Source organism: Bombina bombina, chromosome 3 (genome assembly GCF_027579735.1).
Source record: "Bombina bombina isolate aBomBom1 chromosome 3, aBomBom1.pri, whole genome shotgun sequence".
In the NCBI taxonomy this organism is placed as follows: domain Eukaryota; kingdom Metazoa; phylum Chordata; class Amphibia; order Anura; family Bombinatoridae; genus Bombina; species Bombina bombina.
Window position 1 is genome coordinate 197,888,313 of NC_069501.1, and position 13,475 is coordinate 197,901,787.

Here is a 13,475-nt window from a genome sequence, read left to right on the forward strand (position 1 = left end):
AGGCAGTGGTCATGTTGGAGATTCGTTTGGGGTCGTTAGCATGTTGGAATACTGCCCTGCGGCCCAGTCTCTGAAGAGAGGGGATCATGCTCTGCTTCAGTATGTTACAGTACATGTTGGCATTCATGGTTCCCTCAATGAACTGTAGCTCTCCAGTGCTGGCAGCACTCATGACACTCCCACCACCATGCTTGACTGTAGGCAAGACACACTTGTCTTTATACTCCTCACCTGGTTGCCACCACACAGACTTGACACAATCTGAACCAAATAAGTTTATCTTGGTCTCATCGGACCACAGGACATGGTTCCAGTAATCCATGTCCTTAGCCTGCTTGTCTTCAGCAAACTGTTTGCGGGCTTCCTTGTGCATCATCTTTAGAAGAGGCTTCCTTCTGGGACGACAACCATGCAGACCAATTTGATGCAGTGTGCGACGTATGGTCTGAGCACTGACAGGCTGACCCCCCCACCCCTTCAACCTCTGCAGCAATGCTGGCAGCACTCATACGTCTATTTCCCAAAGACAACCTCTGGATATGACGCTGAGCACATGCACTCAACTTCTTTGGTCGACAATGGTGAGGCCTGTTCTAAATAAAAACTGTCCTGTGAAACCACTGTATGGTCTTGCCCACCGTGCTGCAGCTCAGTTTCAGGGTCTTGGCAATCTTCTTATAGCATAGGCCATCTTTATCTATCTATTCTTGAAATAAAACCTCTGATAAAAATCTTCTCCTAATCAGATAAACCATAAGAATTCCCCAAATCACCCTTGTGAATGAAACAAGGGGAACTCTTATCCATAAAAAAGAAAATTGTACAAGATCTTCAGAAAAGGAGTCTGCTCAAAGAAAGATGTCCCTAAATCATAAATAGTCCAGAAAAAGCGCCTTGAAATACTCCAAGACTTCAGTAATTTCTAGGAAATAGAGAGTAAATACACATCCCTCAGGTCTGTGTTCAATAAGAACAAGTTCTCTCCGACCAAAGAAAAAAAGATAATATATGAGGTCAGATCCTGAGAAAGACTGGGATTGGAGCTATCACTCCCCGAGAGGAAGGTCCTGAACCCTATTCAAAGTAAAAAAAAAACCTCTCTACAGGTCAGGATTGCAAACACTCTAGAAGGCCTGAGAGAGATCTTAAATTGTACTGTTGCAAAAAACAAGACTGAACCATTCAGACTTGAACTCTAGGCGTGTAGTAGAAAAATGTCTTTCTCCATCCTTAACTTTAAGAAAAACTCTGATAGATCCTAGAGAATAAATCAAAAGCATTAATTAGGAGGAACACAAAAAAAATAACCTGCAACTTCAGGACTATAAAACTTGAACTGTACCATTAAACCCCAGAAAGAGATCTTAGCTGACCAGATGCCAGCTACTAAGCCCGGCAGCTAGTACAGTAAGTCTAAAAGACAAGGAAACTCACAAAAGGAACAGAAATGCCTCCGGCTTCTATCCATGGATCCAGAAGGAACCACTACCCTCCCTAAGGATCGAAATTCTCTAAGTCAGGTAGACCAAAAGAGAAAAATAAAGATTATAAAATCTCTAATGGTGGACAACAAGACAATGAAGTCGACCAAAGAATAAACACCTCCTTTAGAGTACATCTGAAGTAAATCACTTCAGCAGCAGATGAAGGAATTATACTGGCCGAATCTGAGCCCTTCACCTAGCTACCGGTGAATCCCTCACCAGACCAGACTCCTTCCACAAAGAATCCGGGAACTTTAAAAATGTTTACAAATTATTTAGGATTCAAGACAGGCGTATCGAAGTCACACAAAATAGCCAAAACCTCCTTAAACCGTACATGGGGTGAAAAAACTTAAATCTGAAGTTTACTACTTCAGCAACAAATGAAGGAATTATACTGACTAATTCTGAGAATTCACCTTCAGATCCTACTAGCAAATCCTCCTTATCAGTCCACGAGGAAGAAAAACAGTAGCAGACGATACAGAAACCTTACTTACTGAATCTTTACTGTTCCTCAAGCGATTTTCCCTAAGAGTAGGAATAACACATACAGCCAAAAATACCCTTTAACAGATACCCGAAAAGCAAAATCTGTACGCAAATAACTCCTCCAGGAGACATCGAGGAACCGCAGGGCACTGCAGGTGACACCGTAGAGATTTGGGCCGAAAAAAGGAGAAACTGTCATTGCTCGAACAGAATCATCCTGGGAGACAGGCTCAGAAGTAACTCTCTCTCTCTATCTCAAGAGATCCAGCGAGACACAAAAAACATATTGCAATAGGACCTTTTGCAAATAAAAACTAAAATTAAATGCAACTGTCACTTTAAGTAGTACAGATGAAAATGAATACTAAATATGAGAAAATTAGTATAGTTTCAGGGAGAGGGAGCTATAAAAAAATAAATTATGCACCCATAACTCTCCAAACATGTGCAAATAAAAACTTAAATGGAATTCAACTGTCACTTTAAATAGTACAGATGAAAATTGCATACTAAAAAAGAAAAAAATAATATAGTATCAGAGAGAGAGAGCTATTAAAAAAACCATATCCCTCAAGACCCTTGCAAATAAAAACTGAAATTAACTTAAAAGCAACCATCACTTTAAGTAGCACAGATGAATAATAAATAGAATAGCATATACAAAATAATAAAACATGCTCCCATAACATCCTAATAAAAATATTCAATATTAAATAAATAAAAAATATATAATAGAAACAGAAATAACATAATTCCAGTACCCATACTCAAAGTAGCACTCGTTTTATTAGCAAAAATGTTCCCCATAAACTATAATAAAAAACGGCTCCAAAAGGAGTCAGCTTAAAACAGAACCTTGCTTTCACACAGAAAATAAGAAAAGGCAAACCGCTCCGTTCTCAACTGGAGTATATTGAATTACAGCATTGCAAGACCCAAAGTGGAATAACATGGCGTCCCTCACAATGAAGGAGGCGGGGACACTTTAGCAGCATGGTAATGTAGTGCGAACATTTTCCTAGCATCACGCTTCATTAAACCAGCAGAAAAACACATGCTGAATTCCCCAACCTTGAGTGCAATAGAAGCGCACAAACATACTACACAGCAGCGAGCCAGCCTCCACATGATAATGGCGTCCTCTAAAATAGAAGCGCACTAGATACGCTAGTTACTGCGCTACCAAAAAGAAAAAGGTTACCAACAAGCCCCAACATGACCAAACAAGCCCCAAATAAAAATACAGGGATTCTATATTAACCCCTAGTCTCCTGTCACCATGAAGTGCCTGCATACTGCCTCAAAATATCCTTCTAAAGGATATATATGTCCCACATATACTGCAGAGAGGAAGCTACCTTCAACCCCTTGTAGTGCCAGTCTCCCAGCCCCAGAAGACAAAAAGACACCTGCAATCTAGCCGTCCAGCAGGAGGACCTGTGGAAAAAAGAAATAACAAAGTAAGCTTACTCTGTTATTCTGACATAGGGCAGCAAACTGTTAGGAAAACGCAGCAAAGCCCACTTTACAAGTTCTTAACTGCTTAAAAGCCACCACTGCCCTACTGAAGAGACTGACATGGACTTCAGCTACACCCCAGGAAAATCAAAGCATATCTGCTCTGCTTTAAAAATAACAAACTCTTGATAGAAGACACCTAACTTTACCACCTCCTTGCATTTGATACAAGCAAAGAGAATAACTGGGGGTTGTGGGTAGGGGAGTGGTATTTAACAGCTTTGCTGTGGTGCTCTTTGCCTCCTCCTGCTGGTCAGGAGTGATATTCCCAACAGTAATTAAGATGATCCGTGGACTCACTGTGTCATTAGAAAGAAAACTAGACTTTATCATAAAATATGGCTGCAATATTTTAATGTATAATCTTTGCGCTAATATGTTATATGTGCAGAATTATATAACATTATTTTTTAGGCTTACTGCCCCTTTAAGGCTGCATGTGAATTTATGGCTATTAAACACACAAATAATATATTTTGTTAAAATGTCCATTGTAACAGGGTCAGATTTAGGTAAGGTTGCAGGGCCATCTATGCCTGCTGTTCTTCCATTCTAGAAAACACATATGCCAATTGCTATCCGCTATATGAAAACTATTGCCTAGATTACGAGTCTTGCATTAGCCTTAAAAAGCAGCGTTGAGAGGTCCCAACGCTGCTTTATAACGCCCGCTGGTATTAAGAGTCTGGCAAGTACAGGTGTATGGCTCACTTTTCTTCCGCGACTCAAGCATACCGCAAATCCCCTTACATCAATTGCGTATCCTATCTTTTCTATGGGATTTTCCTAACGCCGGTATTACAAGTCTTTGAGAAAGTGAGCAGTACACCTTCTCCTGTCAAGACTCCTACCGCATTTAAAAGTCAGTAGTTAAGAGTTTTATGGGCTAACGCTGTAACATAAAACTTAACTAAAGTGCTAAAAAGTACACTAACACCCATAAACGACCTATTAACCCCTAAACCGAGCCCCCCCCCCCCCCCCCCCACATCGCAAACACTTAAATAAAGTTTTTAACCCCTAATCTGCCGACCGGACATCGCCGCCACTTAAATAAATATATTAACCCCTAAACCGCCGCACTCCCACCTCGTAAACACTAGTTTAATTTTATTAACCCCTAATCTGCCGTCCCCAACATCGCCGCAACCTAACTACAATTATTAACCCCTAATCCGCAGCCCCCAACGTCGCCACCACTATAATAAATATATTAACCCCTAAACCTAAGTCTAATCCTAACCCTAAAACCCCCCCCTAATTTAAATATAATTTAAAATAATCTTAATAAAATTACTACAATTAAATAAATTAATCCTATTTAAAACTTAATACTTACCTATAAAATAAACCCTAAGCTAGCTACAATATAACTAATAGTTCCATTGTAGCTATCTCAGGGTTTATTTTTATTTTACAGGCAAGTTTGTATTTATTTTAACTAGGTAGAATAGTTATTAAATAGTTATTAACTATTTAATAACTACCTAGCTAAAAGAAATACAAATTTACCTGTAAAATAAACCCTAACCTAAGCTACAATTACACCTAACACTACACTATAATTAAATTAATTCCCTAAACTAACTACAATTAAATTAAATAAACTAAAGTACGAAAAACAACAAACACTAAATTACAGAAAATAAAAAAATAATTACAATTTTTTTAAACTAATTACACCTATCCTAATCCCCCTAATAAAATAAAAAATAATAAAATTCCCTACCCTACACTAAATTACAAATAGCCCTTAAAAGGGCCTTTTGCGGGGCATTGCTCCAAAGTAATCAGCTCTTGTAAAAAAAATACAATACCCTCCAACATTAAAACCCACCACCCACACACCCAACCCTACTCTAAAACCCACCCAATCCCCCCTTTATAAAACCTAACACTAACCCCTTGAAGATCACCCTACCTTGAGACGTCTTCACCCAGCCGGGCACAAGTGGTCCTCCAGAGGTGCCGAAGTCTTCATCCGATCCGGGCAGAAGAGGACATCCAGACGGCCAGAAGTCTTCATCCAGACGGCATCTTCTATCTTCATCCATCCGGAGCGGAGCGGGTCCATCTTCAATCCAGCCGACGCGGAGCATCCTCTTCAAACGAAATCCAACTGAAGAATGAAGGTTCCTTTAAATGACGTCATCCAAGATGGTGTCCCTTCAATTCCGATTGGCTGATAGAATTCTTTCAGCCAATCGGAATTAAAGTAGGAAAAATCCTATTGGCTGATGCAATCAGCCAATAGAATTGAGCTTGAATTCTATTGGCTGATTGGAACAGCCAATAGAATGCGAGCTCAATCCTATTAGCTGATTGGATCAGCCAATAGGATTGAACTTCAATTCTATTGGCTGATTGCATCAGCCAATAGGATTTTTCCTACCCTTAATTCCGATTTGCTGATAGAATCCTATCAGCCAATCGGAATTGAAGGGACGCCATCTTGGATGACGTCATTTAAAGGAACCTTCATTCTTCAGTTGGACTTCTGTAAACAAGATTGTCTTAACCACGTATAGTGGTAAAAGTCACAATGTATGCAGCACAATACTTTGTAGTGGATACCTATCAGTCACCAACCTTTTCTTCTTGGTCTCACCTGGGGGAAACAACTCTTCTGTTCCCAGCTTCTTGGTTGTGGAAGCCCCCCGTTCCGCTCTACCTGAATAACGAATACCTGTGTACAGTAGGTTGATGCCTAGGTCACCAGATAGCTTTCTGGCTTTTTACCTCCAGTAGTCACTGTATGCAATGCCTGTTTCACGAGTTCTGCCGTGGTATGCATCTGTCGACAATGAGTGATGATTTCACTATTGGGAAAAAGGAGCCACCAACCCGCTCCATTCGAATATGCAATAATATGAAAATCTTAGAATCCCAACATGGTTAAGGAGACAAAGTGTATCTTTAAAACTTAACTTTTAATGTTTCCATTAAAAATCAATGTTGCAGAATAGTATCAAAACAGAGAAGCCAGCCGACTTACCTCTATATACATCCTACGCGTTTCATGCTCGTTACGGCATTTCGTTCTTCCTTTCTAGATGGGTCTTTCAAGTTGTTACCTACTTGTTTGCCACTTACCTGAAGTCTAAAAAACACACCATTTTTATTTCCACTTTTTCCTCAGGCCACAAAACCTATAGCACAGATTCTTATTTCTGCTTTTTTTGAGGACTGTAAAAATGAGTATAGAGGTCCACTATATGGCTCGCCGGCCACCAGTTGGCCATCCATGATGTAGATAATACACAATAAATTAAGAGGATTATAAATAAATATCTGGTCAGTCTAGGGATGAAATTTGTAGTAGCTGCTGGTTTCAAAATTATAAGGTTGGAAAGACAGCATACATGTCTTGTAATTGCAAGGTGTTAAGTGTGTCTTTAAGAAGTTATATAGTTTATGTTAATTATCTTTTTCTGCTTGTAGGCAGGTTTGCGTTCAGTTCAAGAAATGCAGCAACATTTACAAGTCAAGGAGAGGGTCCTAAAATCATCATGTGAGACTTTATTTGATATGCTTCAAGGGAAGGAAACTATTTTGCACTGTGCAGAGGAGGTAATACATATGATAGAAAGCCTATTCTGTGAATAGTTTTTATTTAATTCAGAATAATGAATTGACGTCATCAATTCAAAATCTAAATGATTATTTGCGTAGTGCAGCTGGTTTGTGATACAAAGTAATGTTAAAAGGACATTTCAGCCAAAATTAAATTGCACAGAGATGAATTACATTTTTGGATTAAAAAAAAACATATTTGCAATATACATCTATTGGCAAAACTGCTTTTAGTAAATGGTATCACTGTTATGCATGTGAAGGATAGCTAGTTATTCTCAGTGTACCAGCATTGTAAATACTGCAGCTGCTCAGTGGGCCAGTGGGGCTTGTATCATATTAGTAATTTAAAAAATGAGCCATTACCAGATGATACAAGCACTTCAGGCTCTTTGAGCAAGTGTTGTGTTTAAAATGCTGGGGGCACGGAGCAAACTTAAATACACTCTTGAAACAGCTATAGTTTTTACTAGAAGCATTTTTGCTTATACATGTATATTGCATGTATTCAAAACTCAAATGCATCTGTGTGCATTTCAATTGTGGAATGTCCCTTTAAATTAATGAGAGAATGTAAACAGACCAGAACAGGACAATCATATACTGTATGTTCTGAACTATTATCTGATATAAATAATATTATCTGCTGAGGGCAATTAGCCTTGTTTTAACATTCAGTTTTATTGCCTGTTTTATATCGTCTCTAAACATCCTTAGCAGAAGAGATAGCTGAGAGCAAAACCTAGGCGCAAACATGGCAGCACACGTTACACCGAAGTACTTTATAGAAACTAAACATTTACAATTTTAATATTTAATGTTTTTCAAAAATACATCTTCATACTATTCTAATGCTAACCTTTAGTTTAGATACATCATTATGTTGAAGATTTATTTACTCTTTAAAATCCCTTGACTACAGAGGGCATTGTATAACGATGTAAATCATGGAAAATGACAAACAAAATAAAGCCAGAAAAATAAATGACAAATGACACCTACAGTCTGTCACCATGAGGGCATTAGGACTCGGAAGCAAATGCTTGAGGTTTCTAAATATGGACAAGGACAGACTTAAACTAGGTGTAAAGTTTAATTAAAATGATAGGTAGTGGACAGTATAAAACTGATGAAATAACCAAAGTATAAAACAGCTATTTTGTGTACAATAAATTGTATTACTTTTATACTTGGCTTGATACTGTCTGGGTGTTTCTAGAACATAGATCCTGAGTCTGCTGCCTTAATAGAATATTGACAGACAAACCCAGGAACAGAGAGATGTAGGTGCTTCATATGATACATTCACTGTTTGTGATTTATTACACCATGTGACTCCCTCTTTATTCACTTGTGTGTTTGTACTCTCACATTGTGCCCAGACCTACTAGTATGTCAAAACAGCCATCTATGGACATTGTAAAAAAGTATTATTAGATGTTTTCTTCCCAGCCTTTTTGCCCTAACATGTACATGGTTCAGAGCTTACACATTTTAAAAAGTTTCTCATTTACTTCAGTTATCACATTTACTTTGTTCTCCTGGTATTCTTTGTTGGAGAGAATGCCTATGTAGGTAGTGTGCAAAGTGAATGGAGCACTGTACATCAACAAACAATGCTGCCATGCAAATGTATGACATTGTTAAAAGCATTCTTGCAAAATTGCTGCAATATAGTGCTCCAACATGTGCACGCTTCTAAATTTATGCACCTGCTTTTCATCAAAGGATAAGAACAGAACAAAGTAGGTTAGATAATAGACAAAAATTGGAAAGATATTTTAAATGTTACACTCTGAATTATGAAAGAAAAATTTTGGGTCTCATGTCCCTTTAAAACTATTACCTTGTATACTTGAGTGTTTGTCTATGTAAATGCAGACTGTCAAAGGGACAGTGTACACAAACATTTTCTTTCATACATAGAAAGTATATATATATATATATATATATATATATATATATATATATATATATCTGTTAAATACTACAGTATTGGTTTTGTACATTCAGTGAAGTAGGATTATCTGGATCAAATCCCCTTCATTATAAAAATATATTTGAAGTATCAGAACAATCACTAACATTTTTATTTTCCTTAATCAGCACAGCTTTGGCTTATTAAGACATTAGCTCTGACAGCCTTTTCTTTTTATAGGAAGGTCTAGTTTCTCTCTGGGATGATTCGTTACATATTTCATGCCCATCTGAATCAGAGGCTACATCCCTATCTACAGATTCTGAATGTTTTGTTGAAAAAATTTGGCATCGTGTTGTTGATAACTTCTTTGTGATTGGCGTAAAGTTATATCCATCTATATATTTGTAAGTAAAACTCTGATAGTATGCAAATTAAATAATGTTTTAAAAGGCAGTTTATTGACTATTCTTACAGCAGACAAAAATAAACATTGTGCATATTTTTCTGTTGTTTTTTGCTTAAAGGGCCACTGTAAGTAAATATTTTCTATGCCTGTTACTAACTAACTACCCCAAATACACTTTTTATCAATAGCATTTCATTAACATATCTCTACCGTATATCAGAAATCTTGTCTGCAAATTTAATTGTTTTTCAAACCCACTCCGTGGGTACCCCTTTGCTCTGTACCAATCCGTTTACAATACCTAGGTTTCAAAATGGCGCTTTAAACACAAAGTTATTGGTTTAAGTATTTTGAACATGCAGTGCTGAAAATAGTGGGCAGGATAACGTGACATCATCGGCGAATAAAAGATATAACTTTTAGAACGTTATGAAACTTCGTTTTGGAGAAAATATAGGTCAGTAGGTTTTAATTAATGTTTATTAACTTTAATATGTTAGTTGTTTAGCTTAAAAACTATAACAGAAAGTAATCCTTTAACAGGTAGAAGCCCTTCATGAATATCAATGGCTTTCATTGTGAAAGCATAAGCTAAAGGAATTGAGAAATTGCTCATAAATATTTGTTAAATGCTTTATAAATATAAATAATATGGTTATTAATTTAATTTGTTATAAATATATATATATATATATATATATATATATTAAAATTAACATCTTGTTTCCTGCAGTTGTTTCCCAATAGCCAAGCTCCACCCACACTAATTAGGCAAAGATGTGTAGCAGGGTTAGCCTTGATCAACAGGGTGAATTTTCAGGATTCATGAATTAGAAGATCTACCATTTTCTTCCTAATGGGAAAGAGTTCACAGCTGCATTCATTACTTATGGGAAATAAGAACCTGGCCACCTGGAGGAGGCAAAGACCCACCAGCCAAAGGCTTAAATACTCCTCCCACTTCCCTTATCCCCCAGTCATTCTTTGCCTTTCGTCCCAGGAAGTTTGCAGAGAAGTGTCAGAAGTTTGTTTTATTTTTTATTTTTTCCATTTGTTATACTTTTATTTAATTGTAACATGTCTCTTATGGAGGGTGCTACCCTTTGACATGGGACAGGAGTTTTAAGTAGTCCTGTTAGCCTCTCGTGGAGTGCCTGGGCGAAAGTTAGAGTCCGGAGATGCAGTGGGAGCTGTCTTCTCTTGAGTCCATGACGGAGGCGCTGCCACTATTCGTCACACTTGGAAGGGCCATGTTCCTGTTTCATGGCGTAGATTCCAGTAAGATTGTTTCATTTTATTACATTGTCTGTAATGTGATTTATAATGACAGTATAGTATGGGCCTTGCTGAGGCACCTTCAGTACAGATCTTGGAATCAAGGGATATTTCCTCCTTAGGGTGGTTTGGTGAATGGGGAAGGGGTCTCTTATGTTTCTTATGTGATTCAACCTGCATTGGGTATGTGTGTACGGGCTCTGAGGCTGAGACAAGTAGAGTTACTCTATGCGGTGCATAGTGGCTTTTTTCTGGGCTTGTGAATGCAGGCCTAGGACTAAAAACCTTCGGGTTATGGGTTTATGCCTGTTTGTGGAGTCTTGCGTATCCTTTTATGTGGGCCTAGTTTTGCCGCCTTTCGGTGGCACGCTTTTTGGATTTCGCGAGGCATCTGCTGACCGTGTGTGTTTACACTTGGGGCGGGGTTCTTCCCCTTCCACATTCCTGACCGAGTGGCGACGGAGGAAAAGAGTTTGCTCCGCTGAGGTCTGGTCATAGGAGGTGGTGAGTGCCCCAGCCATTGTGTGTCAGGTGCCAGTCGTTTGTTTTTTGTTTTCCAATATTGGCATTTATATTAGTCCTAGCCATGGAGGATTCTAATTCCGGGACTATTGTCTTATCAGATAATGAGTCGTCCTCGGATGAGGACTGTTGTTTGGCCCCGTTGTCGCAAGTCTACCACTCTTGTCTTTTGTGCCTGCATAGTTTGCCGGGTCCCTCAGGCTCAGTGGAACTTGGATCGACTGAGCCATCGGCCTCCGGGGGCTCTGTTCTTCAGGAGGCGACTTCCCAATCGCACACCCCTTTTGCTTTCGCAGGTGACCCTGACTTTAATTTCTCCTGCACAGGGTGGATTGTTTCCCCCGGAGGTGGCGGGACATTTTCATTTAAATTTTTTATTGGCGTTAATTCGTCTGCAAGATCCTGCAGTTTCTTTGCAGTTATGTGCCTACCTATCCCGGGTGTTAAGACCGTGAATGGCACTATAATATTCTCCCTGGGGGTGATTGTTCCCCCATGTTATGCCTTTTGTTATAGGATTGTGCGGCTGCGTGTCCTACTACGACGTCTTTTTGATTTGTTGGGGGATCCTCTCCTTTTTCATCCAGGGACTGCTCAGTTCTCGCACGGTTCTTCGGAATAGATGATAGAGTTAATTTTATCTCCGACCGGTCTATTATAAGCTTTCCCAGCCTCTTTTTCTGAGGGTTTGGTCTCTGTTTGTCAGGTCCTGCGGAGACATAGTTCCTTCTGGGCGGATGCCTTCGGGTGCCCTTGTTTATTTTATCCGAGTCGGATTTATTTACTTTATTTTTTTCCTACAGGAATTCTGGGATTGCTTGGATTTAGTTCTTCCACCGAAGTTGTTACCGGATTTGTCCGGAGTTGTTGTGTGCACTGTTAATTGTTAGTGATGCATGTTGCGCCTGGCTGGTCTGGCGGGACCTACTGGGTTGCTTTTTTTTTGTTGTTGTCTGTTTTTATAAACTACATTTGCATTGCGACCTTCGGGTCTGGATGTCAGGAGCGCTTGGGCTGGCCGTGTCAGTCTGCTCCAGTAACATGCTGCTTGCTGCTGTGTGTGGTTTTGGCCTTTTGGGCTGCCCTTGGTGGTTCTTCTAGAGACTAGGTGCCGCCGGGTGGGTAGTATAGGTCTGGTCATGCTGAGGTGGCTACTTACTCCTACCTCCGCTTCGGGGAGCTTTCAATGCTCTGATGGGATCTTGGGTTGCACCTCACCTGGTATTCTCTGGGCTTGTTTTGCCGCCCCTTAGGGGTCGGGAACCAAAGTGAGCTTGGCCCTCGGAATTCTGTGCCTTGTAACTGCTGGTCCAGGGTTTTTCTTCTTGGACTCGGGATGCGTGTTTTATCGCAGTTTATATTCTGTGTCCTTCTGTGCTTGCTGTTCGAGGTCTTCCTTTTCCTCCACGAGTTAGTCTGCCAGCTTGTTGGTCCGGTTTGGGTGGTATGGCCTCTGGTTCTGACTAGTGGAATTTGACCCCTTCTTGGATCGCATCGTAGGTTTGGGAGGGGAGTCTAGGGTTCTGTCAGTCCAAATTCGGGCTTTCTCTCCTTGGGTGTTAGGGGTTGGGTCAGGATGTGTTCCATTGTTCTCCTTGGGGAGCTTGGGGAATTGTTGGCAGATTGGGTACCTGTAGTGAGGTCGGGCTTCTGGGCCTTCCTATCTTAGGGGTTAGTTGCCCTATTATTCTCATTCGGTCTAGGATTTGACTTTAGCCTGTTTGAACTTTCCCTTTCTGGTCTCTGCCTTTTGCTGACCTTGCTCGGCACATAGTGGTTGCACGTTACTTGACTTGCTGCCGTTGTTGTGGGGACTTGAGAGGCTGTTTCTCATAGATCTTATTCCTTTCTTGGTTGGGCTCTGGATGGTCTGTCTGACCTTTCTCCTATGACCTGTGGCAGACTCCCCTTTTGGGTTTGCTGCCTTTCTGCTCTTTGAGGCCTTCAGTGCCTGTGCATTCATTGGTAGATGGTTTCGGTGCCTTGGGGACACGTCCTACAGTCTTTTCATCTGGGGGAATCTAGTACCCCGTGGAAGGAAGGGTTACGTTGGTGCTTAGTGTTTTTTCTGAGAATACATCTTGTTAATTCGTATGCTCAACTTAGATCTAGACATCTTATGGCACCTTCAGATCGAGGTTAGATTCCGACTGGTTTCTCTACACTTATGTTGCCTTGTAGGCTCGCCCTTGGAATTCTGTGTTCCTGGTTGTATTTCTCTCCTTGTGCGGGGGTGGGGCTTTATGTCAACTGTATGAGCCCGTTGGTTAGCTTCGCTACCTAG

At 39.9% G+C, this 13,475-nt stretch overlaps 1 protein-coding gene across 1 annotated transcript in view; it reads left to right on the plus strand.

Annotated features, from left to right (window-relative positions):
- The window catches only part of LOC128652276 (Fanconi anemia group B protein), a 167,888-nt gene that overhangs the window by 113,770 nt on the left and 40,643 nt on the right, over nt 1-13,475 (plus strand). Inside the window, exons 4-5 of the mRNA XM_053705214.1 lie at nt 6,936-7,064; nt 9,226-9,392. Of these exons, the coding sequence (XP_053561189.1) occupies nt 6,936-7,064; nt 9,226-9,392 (296 nt within the window). The remainder of the gene's footprint in view (nt 1-6,935; nt 7,065-9,225; nt 9,393-13,475) is intronic.